Below are 21,819 nucleotides of genomic sequence, written 5' to 3'. Positions count from 1 at the left end.
GAGATTTGGCTCAACAATGTCTACGATCAAGTGGAACGTGGTAGTCCCATACCTGGTTTGATTTTGCATCATTAATAAGGGGTTATTTATCCTTGTTAGCTCATGAGTATTATACTAGTTTATATGTGGATTATATGGTTGTTCTTTCCTTGGTATTTATGTTGTTGTTATGCTGTTTATGAATATGTAATATGACAGTGGCTATGTATGCCTCCCATCATGTTTTTACTTGTATATGAATGAAAAATGTACCTATGGCTTAATGGATGAAAGTACAGCTAAAGTGATAAGGAAACAATGTCTCATAGCGAATCTCAGATAAGTATGACACCCTATGCTGAGATCTGTTATTTACACATGTAGGTTACATATTTGTGATATGTTTGACAAAATGCCTGTCATGGCTAGTAGGGGTCCAGCTAAGGTCTTATTCAAGTGATTGCATTTGTAATGTCATTTCCTTTTTATTTTACTATTCTAAAGATGTCATTCAATTTTGGGCAGTGACCTGGGCTTTGGGCCTAAAAAAGTGGCTCAAATCCCAGGGACGCTAGCACAACAATATGAAACAAAGTCCCTGGACGCTAGCTTGCAGACCTATGAGAGAGTCCATAGGTCCTTGGATGTTGGCATGCCCATAGCATGAGAGCTTACAGAGGTCAAGTGGTGCAAAATCTGAGCGGGACTCAGGGGCTAATTGGCATCAATGTTGGATTGGTTCTTGAGGTTCCTAATGCTTATGTTGAATGTCTATATGGTGTGTTTCCATCGGTTACACTTCCATAACGTGACTTAGGAGGTCTAATCATATCATAGTGGACTCTCATTGCATGTTTACCCCAACTGGTCGGTTGCTTAGCTAGACGTGGGAGGAGGATGTTACAGAGTGGTATTAGAGCATTGTTCACCCCTCGGACTAGATGGGCGGTGTGTTGGTCATGCATTCATGCCAGTTGCATATGTGCTCCTTATGCTTGTAGTCCATGTGCTTATTGCATTTGCATGGTGTTGATCATGGTTGTTGTGATGTCTTCATGTGAAGGTTGATGGTTTTGTTGTGGCATGTGTCATAATGAGTGTATGGTTGTATATGCATTTACTATGCCTGTCAATGTCTATATGTTGTTATGCATGCATTGTCATGGATATGGTTATGCATGTATGGTAGGTCAGACATGCATTGTGAAGTCATTGTATGCAATTAGGCCATCATGATGATATTGGTTGTTATGATGTTGATGTGTTGGCTAAGATAGAGTGGGAGATGCAGATCATTAAAGTGAAGTTACAACATTAGACCTTGAGACAAGAGCATGTCATCATACATGTTTGGATGTTGGGCATGTAGGTATGTTAGTTAATTGATTTTTATATGCAGTAGGGTTATATACATTAGGTTTATGCCCATGTTTATTGATGTTATGGTTACATACATTATAAATGTTAGTTTATTAGTGTAGTCATATGAACATATGTCGGATAGTCATGAATGATAGTAACATGTGGTGGTATGCACTGCTATTGTTGTTTTAGGTTTGATAACTTTATGATTATGTTATAAGTTGTTTATGAGTATGTTATTGGTTAATTTGTTGTTGTTATATGATAGTTAGCTTGATGATTAAGTTATATGTTATGGATGAATATGATATATAACTTGTTGTTGTTATATGATAGTTAGCTTGATTATTAGTTTATATGTTGTTGATGAGCATGATATATAACTGCTCGTTATATTCTAGTAACTTGATGATTAGGGTTATTACATTAGGATCTTGATGTCATATGCATCATAGTAGGTTGGATTGGTCTATGTGAATGGTTAGAGTTATGACATTCAATTATGAGTTAATATGTTGTGATATTATGTCATACTAATCTACACTGACTATGCAAATGTGATTATTATGTATGAATGATAATTGTTTATGAGTTTATGATGTGAACATGTTAGTTAGTGACTATTGTGGATATCATGATCTTATTTGTGTTTGACCTAATGTGTTGTGAAGTTTTATCGTGCTAATCTAGCTTGGTTGTGCAGACAAGATAACCTCCCCTAAGATACATTAAGGTATGAGTTTACTTATGTCGAATATTTGGTGCTTGATTGGTTGATTATATTGTCTATTTGGTGTTTGAATGTTTGGTGTCTATTATGTCGTCTAGTTGATTTATATAACATGATATGTTTATCGTTGTTTGAGCGTTTGGTGTCTATTATGTCGTCTAGTTTTTTTATCTAACATAATATGTTTATAGTTGTTTGAATGTTTGATTAATTGCACGATATGAGTATGTGTCTATAAGATTGCATGAAGAAATGATATTGTTTTAAGATGGTCATACTAACACATATGCGTTGAGATAATTGATATGTACTTGAGTGTAAGTAGGTGATAGTCAGTGTAGCATTATGACTTATGACTATTAGTTGATTACGACATGATTTTTAGTCTTAGTAAATGTTGATTTCAAATTAATATACATGATGTCTTGATCTTTGGAATGTAATATTGACATGTGTAGCTTGACAAGGTAACAATTGATATGTTTACATAATTAATAGTTGGGTGATCTGACAGTACATAGTAAGACTCAATTGCAACAAGTTAAAAAATATAAAAGAAAGGAATTGGGAAAGAATTCCTTTGGCTATGTTTAGAAACCCTAATTCCAAATGAATGAGTGCTTTGCATGTTAGAAAATTATATATTACGGAGCAATGGAACACATAAAATATTGCAGAAATATAAACACAGAAAACGCACAAAACAAGAGAGACAGATATAAGTGGTTCACCCAGTTTGGGCTACGTCCACCCTGAACAGCCAGTCCTTCCTTTCTATTATCCAGCAAAATGAAGAGACACAACCTACAGCAAATCTCTCTGTGTGCTCTACCTCCTATCTCTCCTGGCTATTATTTTGTCAACTATGGAACAAAATGCTCTCAAAATAATGGAATGCCTCTTCCTCCTAGTGGCATGGTTATAACACAACCCGATAGCCTACTAGTGGTTAAGTTTGACTACATCAACTCTTAACTAGAGTTACAAAATAGACTCTTCTAGAGTCTTTTACATCAAAAGCACATGGCTAGCCCCTTTCCCATGAATGATGGGGGCGGATGCGACATCCTCCCGAACTATAGGTGTGAAAACAGGAAGGTCAACTTTTGAGTGGAATAATTTTGGTATACGGACTCTGATTGACGCAATTCTTGCATCGTTGGAAATATATCTATGTGGAATAACATGAAAGGATGCAGCACTTTAGCAGAAAATTTTTATCCCCAAAAAACATCGTTTGATGCCCCAAAATTCTCTCCAAAGGTTTCAAACCCTATTCACCAATGATCAGGGATCGGTATTCTAGCTAAAAATGAAAGTACTCAGAATTTCTTTACTAAGAGGCATTTTCCTCATTTGGACACATCTCAAAACACATCTTTCTCTCTCCACTCCTCATTGGTTCGTACAACAAAGGAGCACCTCTTCTTCTTCATGTGTTGACAAAAAAATTTAGGGTGAAATTTCAAGATTGTTTTTGGGCCATCTGTTGCAGTGTTGACCAAGGGTAAAACCTCTACCTTTGACTACATTTTTCTGGAAGAAACTCTAATTTCTTTAGGTCACATCTCCTGGCATAGAAATCGAGGTATTTGCAGTTGTTTGACCTACGTTGACCATACGCCATTTGACCGCAGGTTGATTGTGCATTGACTAAGTTCGACCGAATTTTTTAGGACTGTTTTGGGCTGGTTCAAACTATCTCTAGAGGCCGAGTTGACTAGGTTTGACCGAGCTAATTTGGAGGATACTTTCTACTAGTTTGACGAGCGTTGACTTTCTAGTTAGGGCATCCTGTTGACTACATTTTGACTGGACTGTTTTACAATAATTGGGCAAGTAAATTTTGTATGATGTACTCTCTCTCTTTGCTGAACTTTTGAAGAACAATACGAATATTTGATCAAAGGGCTTTCCCCATATTGGGGTTTTTCCCTGGCATCTGCCAAATATTGTGTCATCTTGTCTTGGCTTATCTTCTGCTTATTATTTATGTTCTATCTTCATTTACTATCATGTTAATGTGATTGCTAATCTGGAAATTGATATTAGGCTAATAACAAAAATTGAAGTAAATTTCTCAAAAGCATAGAACATACCATTGTTATCTAAAATTAACAAAAATGCTTATACTTAAAAATGTTAGAAGAAAAATATATAAAACTCATTACATTAAAATTAAAAAATCATTTTAAAAGTGACCATAATTATGAGAAATTCATTTAAAAAATACAATAATTTAATAAAATAAAATAAAAATATTTAATATATATGTAACTACATCACTCTATAAAAATTACTAAATAGTTTTGAGGGTTAGTAGAGTCCCCATCTTTAAAGTATCTTTGTTATTGAGAGGTAATATGTTCAATTCTCTAGACATTTTCGAGGTTAGGCTCCTTTCGAGTTGATATGCCTAAAGTATCTTTGTTATCATAGTGGACTCTCGTTGCATGTTTACCCCAACTGGTCGGTTGCTTAGCTAGACGTGGGAGGAGGATGTTACAGAGTGGTATTAGAGCATTGTTCACCCCTCGGACTGGATGGGCGGTGTGTTGGTCATGCATTCATGCCAGTTGCATATGTGCTCCTTATGCTTGTAGTCCATGTGCTTATTGCATTTGCATGGTGTTGATCATGGTTGTTGTGATGTCTTCATGTGAAGGTTGATGGTTTTGTTGTGGCATGTGTCATAATGAGTGTATGGTTGTATATGCATTTACTATGCATGTCAATGTCTATATGTTGTTATGCATGCATTGTCATGGTTATGGTTATGCATGTATGGTAGGTCAGACATGCATTGTGAAGTCATTGTATGCAATTAGGTCATCATGATGATATTGGTTGTTATGATGTTGATGTGTTGGCTAAGATAGAGTGGGAGATGCAGATCATTAAAGTGAAGTTACAACATTAGACCTTGAGACAAGAGCATGTCATCATACATGTTTGGATGTTGGGCATGTAGGTATGTTAGTTAATGGATTTTTATATGCAGTAGGGTTATATACATTAGGTTTATGCCCATGTTTATTGATGTTATGGTTACATACATTATAAATGTTAGTTTATTAGTGTAGTCATATGAACATATGTCAGATAGTCATGAATGATAGTAACATGTGGTGGTATGCACTGCTATTGTTGTTTTAGGTTTGATAACTTTATGATTATGTTATAAGTTGTTTATGAGTATGTTATTGGTTAATTTGTTGTTGTTATATGATAGTTAGCTTGATGATTAAGTTATATGTTATGGATGAATATGATATATAACTTGTTGTTGTTATATGATAGTTAGCTTGATTATTAGTTTATATGTTGTTGATGAGCATGATATATAACTGCTCGTTATATTCTAGTAACTTGATGATTAGGGTTATTACATTAGGATCTTGATGTCATATGCATCATAGTAGGTTGGATTGGTCTATGTGAATGGTTAGAGTTATGACATTCAATTATGAGTTAATATGTTGTGATATTATGTCATACTAATCTACACTGACTATGCAAATGTGATTATTATGTATGAATGATAATTGTTTATGAGTTTATGATGTGAACATGTTAGTTAGTGACTATTGTGGATATCATGATCTTATTTGTGTTTGACCTAATGTGTTGTGAAGTTTTATCGTGCTAATCTAGCTTGGTTGTGCAGACAAGATAACCTCCCCTAAGATACATTAAGGTATGAGTTGACTTATGTCGAATATTTGGTGCTTGATTGGTTGATTATATTGTCTATTTGGTGTTTGAATGTTTGGTGTCTATTATGTCGTCTAGTTGATTTATATAACATGATATGTTTATCATTGTTTGAGCGTTTGGTGTCTATTATGTCGTCTAGTTTTTTTATCTAACATAATATGTTTATAGTTGTTTGAATGTTTGATTAATTGCATGATATGAGTATGTGTCTATAAGATTGCATGAAGAAATGATATTGTTTTAAGATGGTCATACTAACACATATGCGTTGAGATAATTGATATGTACTTGAGTGTAAGTAGGTGATAGTCAGTGTAGCATTATGACTTATGACTATTAGTTGATTACGACATGATTTTTAGTCTTAGTAAATGTTGATTTCAAATTAATATACATGATGTCTTGATCTTTGGAATGTAATATTGACATGTGTAGCTTGACAAGGTAACAATTGATATGTTTACATAATTAATAGTTGGGTGATCTGACAGTACATAGTAAGACTCAATTGCAACAAGTTAAAAAATATAAAAGAAAGGAATTGGGAAAGAATTCCTTTGGCTATGTTTAGAAACCCTAATTCCAAATGAATGAGTGCTTTTCATGTTAGAAAATTATATATTACTGAGCAATGGAACACATAAAATATTGCAGAAATATAAACACAGAAAATGCACAAAACAAGAGAGACAGATATAAGTGGTTCACCCAGTTTGGGCTACATCCACCCTGAACAGCTAGTCCTTCCTTTCTATTATCCAGCAAAATGAAGAGACACAACCTACAGCAAATCCGTTGTAATATCCTCTGTTTTCTCTCACAGTCTCACCTCTCTATTTCTCGCTCACACGGAATACACATCTATCACACAGCCTCAAATATAATACCCTCATACAAAGAGAGGGGTTGCCTTCTAGGGCAAAAAACCCTAAACAAACATAAGTTCTACCGTCAGATCATCCGCCTAATGAACAGCCCAGATTGACTTGAAATTACTATACTTTTACAAGGCAATTTTACATTTATTTTGGCTCGCCGGGGGACTGCTGGCCCCCGGACCCCCCAGCCGGGGGGGATGGGCCCCCCCGTACCCCCGCGGGGGTGACAAGTCCCCCCCTCACCCCCGCGCGTGGAGGGGTGTACAAAACTTCCTGGGGTATACATCCGCCTAAAACAAAGACCTCTGAACAATCATGCTCCACACACAACAATCCCCACTTGGAGAATGATTGTAGCAACTCCACCGCTGCTTCATTTGCTGGACAATGGCTCCTCTTTGGACCTGGTTGTTTCTCATCTTCATTGTCATCCTTGAAGACCAATTGAAACTGAGCATTTTCTCAGTTTCTCCCTGGTTACAACTTTTGTTAGCATATCTGCAGGATTCTGGCTAGTGTGTATCTTTTCCAGCTTCAACTCTCCATCTTCTAACATTGATCGTATGAAATGATACTTGAGCTGTATGTGTTTAGTCCTGGAATGAAATGCTGAGTTCTTTGCAAGATGAATGGCACTATGGCTATCACTGTATAACGTGCCCATATCATGCTTCTTACACAACTCACCCATAAACCTTTGTAACCAAATCATTTCTTTACTAGCCTCTGTAGCAGCAACATACTCTGCTTCTGTTGTTGAAAGTGCAACAACACTTTGGATTTTTGAAACCCAACTCACAGCTGTTCCTCCAACAGTAAATACATATCCTGTAATGCTCCTCCTGTTATCTCTGTCACCTGCCATATCTGCATCAACATATCCTTGTAGGGAGATGTTTGAACCACCAAAGCATAATGCTTGATTTGTGGTACCTTTCAAATATCTAAGAATCCATTTCACTGCCATCCAATGTTCCTTTCCTGGATTGTTCATGTACCTGCTTACAACTCCCATTGCATGTGCAATATCAGGCCTTGTGCAGACCATTGCATACATTAAGCTTCCAATTGCTGATGCATATGGAACTTTAGACATATAATCCATGTCCTCTTGGGTCTTTGGGCACATTTCCTTGCTAAGTTTGAAATGGCTAGCAAAAGGTGTACTAACTGGTTTTGCATTGTGCATGTTAAATCTTTTCAACACCTTTTGTATGTACTCATTCTGAGACAATGTTAATTTACGATTTTTCCTGTCTCTAGTTATTCTCATACCAAGGATTTGTTTTGCAACTCCCAAATCCTTCATTGCAAATGAATTTGCCAATTTTCTTTTGAGCACATTTATTTCCTGCATGTTAGATACTGCAACAAGCATGTCATCTACATACAATAACAATATAATATAGCTGCCATCATTTTGTTTTTTCAAATAAACACAATGATCAGAGTGACATCTAGTATAACCTTGTTCAGACATAAACTTGTCAAATTTTAGATACCACTGCCTTGCAGCCTGTTTTAAGCCATACAAGCTCTTCTTCAACCTGCACACTAGTTTCTCCTTCCCTTTCACCTCATATCCTTGTGGCTGCTGCATATATATCTCTTCCTCCAAATCCCCATGGAGAAAGGCTGTCTTTACATCTAACTGCTCAAGATGCAAATCTTTAGCTGCTACAAGACTTAAAATAGTTCTGATTGAAGTCATTTTAACAAAAAGAGAAAATATTTCATCAAAATCAATACCTTTCTTCTGTGCAAACCCCTTCACCACAAGTCTAGCTTTATACCTCTGTTTTCCTCCATCTTCTTCCTTCAGCCTGTAAACCCATTTATTCTGCAATGTTGTTTTACCTGCAGGCAACCTGACTAAGTCCCAAGTTTGGTTATGTGCGAAGGAGTCCATCTCTTCTTTCATGGCTTGCTCCCACTTCTTCCTGGTTTCTAACTGCACTGCTTCTTCATAACATTCGGGTTCACCAGAATCAGTCAACAATAAATAATATAATGAAGGAGAGTATCGTTCAGGGGGTCTACTTATCCTGGTAGATCTTCTAACACCACTTTCAGGTGTTTGGGGAGCCTGTTGCTATTGTGGTGGTTTCTGTTGTTGATTATTGTTATTTTCAGGCACCTTTACCTTTCAGTGATGTCATCAAGAACTGCGTATTCCTTGTTTTCGTTTTCTTTCTTCTTTTCCTGCAACTGATTCTTATACAAGACCTTTTCATTGAATATTACATCTCTGCTCCTAATGATTTTGCGATTTTCATAATCATATAAGCGATAACCAAAATCATTAACACCATATCCAATAAAGGTACATTTCTTTGACTTTGCCTCAAGCTTTGTTCTATTTTCTTTATCAATATGGACAAAGGCCTCACAACCAAAAGGCTTTAAAAAAGAGTAGTTTACCTTTTTACCTGTCCATGCTTCCTCCGGAACACCACCATCCAAGGAACTTGAAGGCCCTCTGTTTATTAGATAAACAACAGTATCTACAGCATCTGCCCAAAACTGTAAAGGCAATCCTGCATGCAATCTCATGCACCTTGCACGCTCCATGATTGTTCTGTTCATCCTTTCTGACACACGATTTTCTTGTGGTGTTCTTGGAACTGTCTTCTCTCTGCGAATTCCATGCTCTGAACAATACCTATCAAACTCTTTGTTGCAATATTCATCTCCATTGTCTGATCTAAGACACTTCAATTTCTTTCCTGTCTCAATCTCAACCAAAGCTTTCCATTTCTTGAAAGTATCAAATACATCAGATTTATTCTTAATACAATAAATCCAAGTTTTTCTAGTTGCATCATCAATAAAGGTAACATAATAACGAGAGCCACCAAGAGATGATACCTGAGCAGGTCCCCATACGTCTGTATGCACAAGCTCTAATTTTTCGTTCTTCTTTTCTTTCCCAACTCTGAGAAATCTGACTCTCTTCTGTTTTCCATAAATGCAGTTCTCACAGAAGTCCAAATCAGCATTCTTCAAACCCGGCAACAAATTCCTTGAGTGAAGAATCTTCATCCCCTTTTCACTCATGTGTCCGAGCCTATGATGCCATAATGTTGCATCTGCTCCTTTAGAAGTCAAAGCATTAACAGAGTTAGAAATACCATTGCATAAATACAATGTACCAACCTTTTCGCCTTTTGCTATTACCAGGGCTCCTTTGGTGACCTTCCAAGCTTTATCTGTGAAAGTTGTCACACAACCTTCACCGCCTAACTGCCCTATTGAAATCAGATTTTTCTTTAGATCTGGAACATGCCTTGCCTCCTTTAATAGCCATTGGTTTCCATTCTGCTGTTTTACAAGAACCTTACCCATTCCAACGATTTTACAGGTTTTATCATCACCCAAACGAACTTGTCCAAAATTTCCTTGAACATAGTCATGAAAATATTTCTTATCAGGTGTGGCATGGAATGAAGCCCCTGAATCTACCACCCAGGAATCAGTAATATTTTCGAAAGAAAGAATCAAAGCATCTTGTAACACCTCACCTGTCACATTTGCTTCATGATTGTTTTCTTGTTGTGCATCTCCTTCTTTTCCCTTCCAAGATCTACAGTCTTTCTTTAGGTGTCCTTTCTTTCCACATTTCCAGCACACTATTCCCGATTTGGACTTGGATCTGCCTTTCCTTGATTTACTGCGATATCCTGAGCTCTTTCCTCTTTCCATTTTTCTTCCTCTAGACTCTGCACTCAAAGCATTTTCCGATGTCTCACCGGAGCTTTTCCGTCGCATTTCCTCGCTAAGGATAGCACCGACAACATCATCAAACTTTAAAGTACTAGATCCAGAAACGGAGTTACTAATGGCCATTACCAAACCATTCCAACTTTCTGGTAATGAGCACAAGAATAACAGAGCTCTAACTTCATCATCAAAGTTTACCCCTACAGAACTTAACTGACTTGTAACTGTATTAAAATCATTTAAATAGTTTGCAACAGATCCACCTTCCGACATATTCATATTAAATAACCGTTTCATAAGAAATACCTTGTTTGAGGCCGAGGGTTTTTCATATAGTTTCGACAACGTCTTCATCAAACCCTCTGTCGTGGTTTCCTTCAAAATGTTGAAGGCGACTGACGCAACAAGGCACAACCGTATTGTTCCGAGTGCCTTTCTATCGAGAAGGTTCCATTCTTCGTCTTTCATACCCGTCGGCATATTTGTTTTTCCGCCCAATGGTAGGTATAGATCTTTCTAATACAGATAATCTTCCATCTGCATCTTCCACAACGAGAAGTTTTGGCTGTTAAATTTTTCGACCCTAAACTTACCATCTTCCGCCATTGCTCCCACTCGAACCAGGAACCCTTCTTTCCTGCGAGTTTATCAGCCAAATATACCTTCGGCTCTGATACCAGTTGTTAGAAAATTATATATTACGGAGCAATGGAACACATAAAATATTGCAGAAATATAAACACAGAAAACGCACAAAACAAGAGAGACACAGATATAAGTGGTTCACCCAGTTTGGGCTACGTCCACCCCAAACAGCCAGTCCTTCCTTTCTATTATCCAGCAAAATGAAGAGACACAACCTACAACAAATCCGCTGTAATATCCTTTGTTTTCTCTCACAATCTCACCTCTCTATTTCTCGCTCACACAGAATACACATCTATCACACAGCCTCAAATACAATAACCTCATACAAAGAGAGGGGTTGCCTTCTAGGGCAAAAAACCCTAAACAAACATAAGTTCTACCGTCAGATCATCCGCCTAATGAACGACCCAAATTGACTAGAAATTACTATACTTTTACAAGGCAATTTTACATTTATTTTGGGCTTTGGGGGCGCTGCCCCCGAGCCCCCATCGGGGGACCGCTGGCCCCCGGACCCCCCAGTCGGGGGGATGGGCCCCCCCGGACCCCCGCAGGGGGGACAAGTCGCCCCCGTACCCCCCCGCGTGGAGGGGTGTACAAAACTTCCTGGGGTATACATCCGCCTGAAACAAAGACCTCTGAACAATCATGCTCCACACACAACATTGCATACCAGAAGTCTTCTTAACCCTTTTTTGTATGAAATTATGTGGATGTGTTGTATTCATAGACATGTATTTGACAGGTATAACAACTGGTGTCTAGTTATAGCTATATCTATCAAGGGAATTGGAGTCCCTTGAGACATGACACATATGTGTTTAGCTACAAGGCAACATGCTTGGAATGACAAGGTAAGTTAGATAGTATGTTGTTATGTTTACTTATGCACTGACAGTTATGTGTTTACATCAGTATGATGCGTGGGATTGCATGTCAAAAGAGATTGCGATGAAATCTTAAAGAAATCTTAAGTTGAGCTTTCACTTCGCGACACTGCGAACCATGGGGATTGAGTCATGGTGTTGTTTTTAGTCTTGTTTTTTTGGTATTTTGTAATTTTTTGTGCCTGATTGTCGATTTATTTACGTTTTTTGTATGGCCATACCACTTTGTTATGGTTTCATATTGTTATTGGTTTTCATGGTCATCTTGGTATTGTATTTTATGTTTTGAGAGTCTTCGGAATTGGTTGGGAAAGAGGAAAGTTAATGGAGCTCAGGGAGAGTTGTGTGGAATCTAGTAGGTAATGTAAGACCCAAGTGAATCTCAGTGCATGAGTAAGGGAAGTTGAAGGTAAGAATATGACAATCAGTTGGATTGGTTTGGCCCATTGGTGATTCGTAAATTACCGTGGATATTCCACTGGACAGCTCCTCACAACAGATCTAATAATATTATATTTAAAATTTGAGATTCTACACTATTATAGTTTTATTTAATTTCTAGATGTGTAAAATTAACTGTAATTAGTGTATGCATGTAAAAGTAAATCAAACAGACAAGTAGAGAACGATGAAATAATCTCACACACACACATAATACACAAGATATGCTCTCTCAGAAACCCTTTCAGGAGAAAACCCAGCTAGAAGGTGTGGTCATTTCACTCTCTTTCTCTGTCTGGAAATATGGTTGCAGATACAAAGTAGTAATGCTTGTGACCCATGGGTTGCTATAGTGCACAAATCCTTTCTGTGTGCTCTACCTCGTATCTCTCTTAGGTATTCTTTGCTCAGTTATGGAACAAAATTCTCTCAAAAGAATGGAATGTTTTTTCCTCCTAGTGGTCTAGTTATAACACAAACCCTATAGCCTACTAGTGGTTAAGTTTGACTACATCAACTCTTAACTAGAGTTACAAAATAAACTCTTCTAGAGTCTTTTACATCACAAACACGTGGCTAGCCCATTTTCCATGAATGATAAGGGCTGACAAGACATCCTCCCGAACTATAGGTGTGAAAACAGGAAGGTCAACTTCTGAGTGGCATAACTTTTAAATGCTATTTAATATTTAATAATTTGGGCGTAGTCTAATTTATAAATGAAACAATTTTTTTCACAATATTTGTTTTGGTTCATTTTACCCAAAATCCTAAATTCAACAGAAATTTTAAGAAGTTGAGTGTAAATTGTTTAATTTGTATATTTAGAGTGCCCTAAAAATTTGCAGAGTGTTGAATCTATTTATGCATTCAAAAATATATTTTAAATAACAAAAACTCGAAAATTGTATCTTAAAATTCTAGTAAAAAAAACTATTTTATTTATAAATTAAACTACACCATTTAAAAATTAAAATATATTTTTTATTATATTATTTTAATATTTAATTTATTATATTTAATTTACAACCCATAATAATACTGGTAAAGTCAACTTTGATCCTATGGTTATCAAATACGTACAATAATTTTTTTATTATAGTATTTTAATATTTCATTTATTATATTTAATTCACTGCCCATAACAATACTGGTAAAGTCAACTTTGATCATATGGTTATCAAATACGTCCAGGCGTATTTATAGTTCTAAACCAATATCTTCAATAAAATTGAGTAAAACAAAGCATCTTGCCCCACCTCTTCACATAATTTAACACAAATGATTATATATATATATATAAATGAATATAAATGTTTAAAAGTAATATATAAATTATATTGTATATGTATTAGATATTTGAACGTATGAGGGTGAAGTATCTTCCGGGTCATCCTCCACATTATTTAATATAAATGGCTCGAAGGCAACGAAACCTAACTACATATTTAACCATGGTTAACTTATAACTTTTAAAGTAAGTTGAGAGAGAACAAGCTAAACTTCATGCTACACAACGAGAAGGAAAAGTTGATGTTACACAGGTTTGTCTTTAGATATATATTTGTTATACGGGTTTTATTAAATTCATTCACATGTCTGTTTTTGTATTTTTGGTTAAAGCCAATGAGATTTAATAGGGGTGGTAATCCGACAAATTCCTCGGGAGTATTTTGCAAGTATCTTAATTTTCAATTATGCTTTTTGGTTGCAATATATTTTTTTTCTATGAGAATAGTTTGTGTATGCTATGTTATGCTTGGTTTACAGAAAATTTTATTCAGAAGAAGTGGGCAATCTAACTCTTCACATACATGTGAGTATCTAGGCTTATTTATTTTTTGCCAAATTTTATTATGGTTTTTAGGTAAATATATCTATCTCTTTTTGTCAAAGTCTTTTATGACCTTACAAGTTTTTTCTGGTTTTTAAGGAGAAAATTTTCCCTTGAACCACTCACTCTTCTGGTCAAAGTTATTTATGACATAGCCAATCCCTTTTGGCTTCTCATGTGAATTACATCTATCTCCTCTAGTCAAAGTCCTTTATGACCCAACCAATTCCTTCTTCAAGCCATGTCCTTCTCGCTTCTTAGGAGAATATATATCCAATATCGTAATTTGGCCTTGTAATTTCCTTGGGCCATTCACCTTTCTTTTCAAAGTCTTTTATGACCTAGACAAATCCCTCTGGAAGCCAAGTCCTTATGGCTTCAAAGATGAATGTTGTAACAACATTGGTTAAAAATCCATGTAAAAATATATAAGGCCACGATGATGAGACACGTATTCCACGCTGAATGGTGGGAAAAACATCCTAGTGGGTGTTCATTTTGGTGATTATGACTAAGGAAATTGGCAAAGGCAAATGGCATTTTTGGCACATTTATTTATGAAAATAAAGGAAATTAGGAAAAAAGGAAGGTGAAAGGTCATAGGTTGCATGTGAGGAGGAAATTGAAGGAAAATAATAGAAAAGGAAGAAAATAGAAGTCTTATTATTAAAAAGGTTTATGAGGATCAGTGGGTTGTCTTGGTTAGTGTAAGCTTGGTCAGATCTATTTTGGAGCTCTCTCTCTCATACTCTTGGACACGAATTTTTCTTAGAGCACTCTTGGAGAGTGTGGCATACTTGGTGTTTTGAAGTAAGAAGGCAAAGGTAGAGCAGGAAAGCACAAGAGGACATCGGGATCAACAATTGCAATGGGATTTGTGTGCAAGTACCGAGTTGCATATATGTTTTCCTCACTAGTTTTGATAGCATGGCACATGCATGTGGTTTCTTAGTTATGATCTGTTCCTCGCATGGAGGATTGCCTAGATTGATAGTGGATTTTCGTAGCCTTGCCATTTCCTAGATAGCCATGGATATTGTGGGTTTATTTCCTTGTTTTGTTTTGGTTGGTTCTCATGTTTCCTTTAGCTTGGGTTGAGTTATTAGTTCCTGGATTCTTGGTTGGACAAACGCTCTGGAAGCCCTGTAACAGCTTGGGTTGAGTTACTAGTCCTGGAGCCTTGGTTGAAAAAATGCTCTGGAGCCCTGTACCAACTTGGATTGAGTTATTAGCCTTGGAGCCTTGGTTGGACAAATGCTTTGGAGCCCGACAAAATTTGTGGGTTGAGTTATTAGTCCTAGAGCCTTGGTTGGACAAATGCTTTGGATCTGGGTGGAAGCCATGGGTTGAGTTACTAGCCTTGGAAAAGTTGGGTTGGAACAAACGCTATGGAGCCCTAGAAGGCTTGGGTAGAGACCAATCTGGTGATGGTTTTATGATGTCTGACCATGAGGTGTAATCATTGTTTGATGAGTTGAGATGGTTCGGCCTCTTGGATCCTTGGGTGGTTTAAATTGATGTGTTTTATGAGATCCCACATTCATGATTGGAATATGGCACTGTGGTGGCTGGTTGAAGAGAGATTTGGCTTAACCATGTCTACAATCAGGTGGAATGTGGTCATCCCATAACAGGTTGGATTTTGCATCATTAGTAAGAGGTTATTTTTCCTCGTTATCTCATGAGTACTATACTATTTTATATGTGATTATATGGTGGTCGTTTCCTTGGTATTTATGTTGTTATTATGTTGGTAATGAATATGTATTATGACAGTGGTTATGTATGCCTCCCATCATGTTTTTACCTGTATATGAATAAACAGTGTATCTATGGCCTAATGGATGAAGCTACAACTAAAGTGATAAGGAAACAATGTCTCATAGCGAATCTCAGATAAGTATGATACCCCTATGCTGAGATTTGTTATTTAGACCTGTAGATTACATATTCGTGATATGTTTGAGGAAATGCTTGTCATGGATAGTAAGGGTCCAGTCAAGGTCTTATTCAAGTGATTGTATTTGTATTGTCATTTCCTTGTTATTTTACTATTCTGGTGATGTCATTTAATTATGGGCAGTGACCTGGACTTTGGGCCCAAAAAAGTGGCTCAAATCTTGGGGACGCTAGCACAACACTATGAAAAACAGTCCATGGACGCTAGCTTGCAGGCCTATGAGAGCGTCCATAGATCCCTAAATGTTGGCATGCCCATAGAATGAGAGCTTCCAAAGGTCAAGTGATTAAAAATCTGAGTGAGACTCAGGGGCTGATTGGCATCAAGGTTGGATTGGTTCCTGAGAGTCCTAATGTTGATGTTGAATGTATGTATGGTGTGTTTCCGTTGGTTCCACTTCCTTAATGTCACTTAGGAGGTCTAGTCATATCATATTTTCCGCTCGTCACATGTTTACCCCAACTGGATGGTTGCTTGGGTAGATGTGGGAGGAGGGTGTTACAGAGTGGTATCATAGGATGGTTCACCCCTTATATTGGATGGGTGGTTTGTTGGTCATGCATTCATGTCGGTTGCATATGTGATTCTTATGCTTGTAGTCCATGTGAGTATTGCATTTGTATGGTGTTGATCATGGCTGTAGTGATGTCTTCATGTGAAGGTTGATGTTTTTTTTGTGGCATGTGTCGTCATGAGTGTATGGTTGTATATGAATTTGTTATGCGTGTCGGTGTCTATATATTGTTATGCATGCATTGTCATGGTTATGGTTATGAATGTATGGTAGGTTAGACATGCATTATGAAGTCATTGTATGCAATTAGGTCATCATGATGATATTGGTTGTTATGATATTGATGTGTTGGCTGAGATAGAGCAGGCAATGCAGATCATTAAAGTGAAGTTGGGCATGCAGGTATGTTAGTTAATGGATTGTTATATGCATTAGGGTTATATAAATTAGGTTTATGTACATGTTTATTGATGTTATGGTTACATACATAATAAATTTAGTTGATTAGTGTAGTCATATGCACATGTGTCGGATAGTCATGAATGATAGTAACCTGCGGTGGTATGCACTACTATTTTTGTTTTAGGTTATATAACTTGATGATTATGTTATATGTTGTTGATGAGTATGTTATGGGTTAACTTGTTGTTGTTATATGATAGTTCTCTTGATAATTAAGTTATATGTTGTGGATGAATATGATATATAACTTGTTGTTGTTATATGATAGTTAGCTTGATGATTAGGTTATATGTTGTTGATGAGCATGATATATAACTTGTTGTTATATGCTAGTAACTTGATGATTAGGGTTATTACATTAAGATCTTGATTTTATATGTATCATAGTAAGTTGGATTGTTTTCTGCAAATGGTTAGGGTTATGACATTCAGGTATGAGTTAACATGTTGTGATATTATGTCATACTAATCTAGACTAACTGTGCAGTTGTGATTATTATGTATGAATGATAATTGTTTATGAGTTTATGATGTGAACTTAGTTGGTGACTGTTGTGGATATCATGATCTTATTTGTGTTTGACCTGATGTGTCGCAAAGTTATATGGTGCTAATCTATCTTGGTTGTGTAGACAAGATAGCCTCCCCTAAGATACATTAAGGTATGAGTTTTCTTATGTCATATATTTGGTGCTTGATTGGTTAATTATATCATCTATTTGGTGTTTGAGTGTTTGGTGTCTATTATGTCATCTAGTTGATTTGTCTAACATGATACGTTTATAGTTGTTTGAATTTTTGATTAATTGCACGATATGAGTATGTGTCTATAAGATTGCATGAAGAAATGATATTGTTTTAAGATGGTTGTACTAACACATATGTGTTGAGATAACTAATATGTACTTGAGTGTAAGTAGATGATAGTTGTAGCATTATGTCTTATGAATATTATTTGATTACCACATGATTGTTAGTCTTGGTAAAGGTTGATTTCAAATTAATATACATGATGCCTTGATCTTTGGAATGTAAGACTGACATGTGTGATCAGTTACAAGATGTCACATGCTTGGTATTAGCTTGACAAGGTAACAATTGATATGTTTACATAACTAATAGTTGGGTGATGTGGCAGTACATAGTAATACTCAATTGCAACAAGTTAGAAAAGGTAAAAGAAAGGAATTGGGAAATAATTCCTTTGGCTATGTTTGGAAACCCTAATTCCAAACAAATGACTGCTTTGCATACAGGAAGTATTCTTAACCATAATTTGTCTGAAATTATGTGGATATGTGCTATATTCATGGACATGTATTTGACAAGTATAACAGTTGGTGTCTAGTTATAGATATATCTGTCAAGGGAATTGGAGTCCCATGAGACATGGAACAGATGTGTTCAGCTACAAGGCAACATGCTTGGAATAATAAGGTAAGGTAGATAATAAGTTGTTATGATTACTTGAGCATTGATATTTATGTGTTTATGGAACTATGATGCATGGGATTGCATGGAAAAAGAGATTTCCATGAAATATTAAAGCAGTCTGAGGATGAGCTTTCACTTGGAGGCACTACAAACCATGGGGATTGAGTCATGATGTTTGTTTCTTGTCTTTTGCTTTTGGACTTTTGTGATTTGTTGTGCCTGATTGTGGCTTTGTTTACGTCTAGTGTATGCCATACTGCTTTGTTGTGGTTTTGTATCGTTATTGGTTTTATGGTCTTCTTGGTATTGTATTTTATGTTTTGAGAGTCTTGGGAATTGGTTGGGAAAGAGGAAAGTTAATGGAGCTTAGGGAGAGTTATGTGGAATCCAGTAGGTAATGTAAGACGCGAGTGAAGCTCGGTGCATGAGTAAGGGAAGTTGAAGGTAGGAATATGCCAATCGGTTGGATTGGTTTGGTCCATTTGTGATCCATAAACTCTTGTGGATATTCCACTGGAAAACTCCTCACTACAAATCTGATAATATTATATTTAGAAGATGATATTCTTCACTATTATAGTTTTCTTTAATTTCTAGATCTATAAAAGTAACCATAATTAGTGCATGCATGTAAAAGTAAGTCAAGCAAAAATGTAGAGAACGATGAAATAAGCTCATGCACACACATAATACACAAGATATGCTCTCTGGGAAACCCTTTCAAGAGAAAACCCAACTGGAAGGTGAGGTCACTTTGCTCTCTTTCTCTGTCTGGAAATATGGTTGCAGATACAAAGAAGTAATGCCTGTGGCCCGTGGGTTGCAATAGTGCACAGATCCTCTCTGTGTGCTCTACCTCCTATCTCTCCTAGCTATTATTCTGTCAACTATGGAACAAAATGCTCTGAAAATAATGGAATGCCTCTTCCTCCTAGTGGCATGGTTATAACACAACCCGATAGCCTACTAGTGGTTAAGCTTGACTACGTCAACTCTTAACTAGAGTTACAAAATAGACTCTTCTAGAGTCTTTTAAATCAAAAGCATGTGGCTAGCCCATTTCCCATGAATTATGGGGGCGGATGCGACATCCTCACGAACTACAGGTGTGAAAACAGGAAGGTCAACTTTTGAGTTGCATAACTTTTGTATACGGACTCTAATTGACGCAATTATTGCGTCGTTGGAAATCTATCTATGTGTAGAATAACATAAAAAGATGTAGCACTTTAGCAAAAAAAAATTATCCCCAAAAAACATCGTTTGATGCCCAAAATTCTCTTCGAAGGTTTCAAACCCTATTTCACCAATGATTAGGGATCGGTATTTTAGCTAAAAATGAAAGTACTCATAATTTCTTCAGAACTAAACGATCAGATATATTTCATCGCGACGATTCCAACGCCATGAACGGTTCAAAAATCCAAGACTGTATGCAAAAGTTAGAGCCTTTGAAAGTTTGGTCAAAAAAGTCAAAGTCAAAGTTTGACTAGGGTTGACTGGATGCCCAATCAGCATGCAGAGAATATTCTCAAGTTTTAGCCAATGACACTGTGACAAGTATCATCTTCAGATTCACGAGATAGTTTGTGAAGAGGTGATTTTTCGAATAACCTCCAAGGAATGAATAATTGTGGAATATTGATTAAGTTTTTAAATTGGTTATCTATATATATATATATATATTATCATTTTAAAACCATATTATATTTCACAATATATATATTCCAAACCGCATTATTTTAAACCACATATATTACTTTTATGCATTGTTAAAGGTTTTAAAATAGAAAAAGGTGTGTGTAATAGGGCGAGCTCAAGGTTTGAACCCTAGACCTCTACCCCACCAAATATCTTTGTTACTAATACACCACACAAACAAGACTTGAAGATCATGCTAACCTTCATGTATTTAACCTTTAATGCGAACCAAGGGTGGAGAATTAAAACTTAAACTATGCTTATCCGCATTAATTAAGGATTAACATTAATTAAGCATCAGTTTAACTAGAGTTTAGTCTGGTAGCAGTTTTGGAGGCACCTCCAACTATGGCGGAATTCCTATTTTTGTAAATTTCACTGGCAGTTCTTCCAGATTTGGTAGAGGAAATGTAGGAAAAATTGGTTTTGTCATAACTTAGGAAATTCTTAGCCAAATTTCGAAAATGAATAGTCATTTTTGGCTAATTAGCATGCTAAGAATTCATTGGAGTAGGTTTCAGAGGGATAAGAGGTCATCTACGGGTGTTTTTGGTCACTTGAATATTTTTGAAGCCCAGGGCCACCAGGTGTTGGAGGCCATTCCCAGAGCAGCTGATAAACAATTTGAGTAAAAAAAATAGTCATTTTTGATAGATTTGAATGTTTTAAACTCATTGGAACATTTTTCAAGAGAATTGGATGCATGTAACAACAATTAGATCACTATTGAAGCTAATACAAAGGCCCACACTATGAAGCTGGACCAAGGAGATATAGCCCAGGAGGGGTGAACTCCTTCAACAAAAATTTGTGTATTGAGCTCTGTTATTTGTGCTTGCTGTGTTTTTATATGCTGTTGTTCAACCATTTAAATTCATACTTTTAAGTTCATGCAAATCACTAAATTTCACCAAGTTAGATGAATTGACAATCACATGCTCATGGATAAGCGAACCAAAGCAAAAAAAAATTTATATCTGGAAATGATACTAGCACAACATTAACTAGAAATCAATTTCAGATCAGGTGGTATTAGAGCACAAGGTTGCTTGCTTGATTTGCTTGAAGGGTTTAATAGTTGCAATTGTTGTTATGATTACAAGGTTGAAGTTACAGAGAGGAGAAGGGAAGCTACTAATATCTAGTCCTGAGATCAGGACAAGAAGGAAGAAGGTTGAGAAAGCATCATCCTCGCCCAAAGCACCACTCAAGGGAGCACTTGAATCACCTCAAGCTCCATCTCCATCAGTTGAGATAGAAGAGGCACAGATTGCACAAGAGCCTGAAGTGATTGAAGAGGTACAAGCATCAATTGAGTTTGATTCTGCAGCCATTATGTCAGGCCATGAAGAGACTCATGAACATTTTGATGAAGACAATGTTAAGAGAGACTTCAAGGAGATGCGAGAAATGATGAAAGTCATGTATGAAATTGTCATGGCAAATAGAGCTAGAGAAGGTTCAAAGCCTCCACATGGAGAAGGATCTTCAAACAGTAAGAAGGAGGAAGAGAGGAGCTCAAAAGGTAGTGAAGGTAAACCACCACCATCTC

General features: G+C 36.5%; 1 protein-coding gene across 1 annotated transcript in view; it reads left to right on the top strand.

Moving 5' to 3' along the window:
• LOC149196791 (uncharacterized) overlaps nucleotides 1-21,819 on the top strand; it is a 114,765-nt gene that overhangs the window by 78,939 nt on the left and 14,007 nt on the right. Inside the window, exon 3 of the mRNA XM_089408429.1 lies at nucleotides 21,384-21,801. Within this exon, the coding sequence (XP_089264555.1) occupies nucleotides 21,384-21,801 (418 nt within the window). The remainder of the gene's footprint in view (nucleotides 1-21,383; nucleotides 21,802-21,819) is intronic.

Source organism: Pinus tabuliformis, chromosome 2_2 (assembly GCF_031772625.1).
Source record: "Pinus tabuliformis cultivar Carrire ecotype Pingquan chromosome 2_2, CPIR1, whole genome shotgun sequence".
NCBI lineage: Eukaryota > Viridiplantae > Streptophyta > Pinopsida > Pinales > Pinaceae > Pinus > Pinus tabuliformis.
This window is presented reverse-complemented; position numbering and strand designations above follow the sequence as displayed.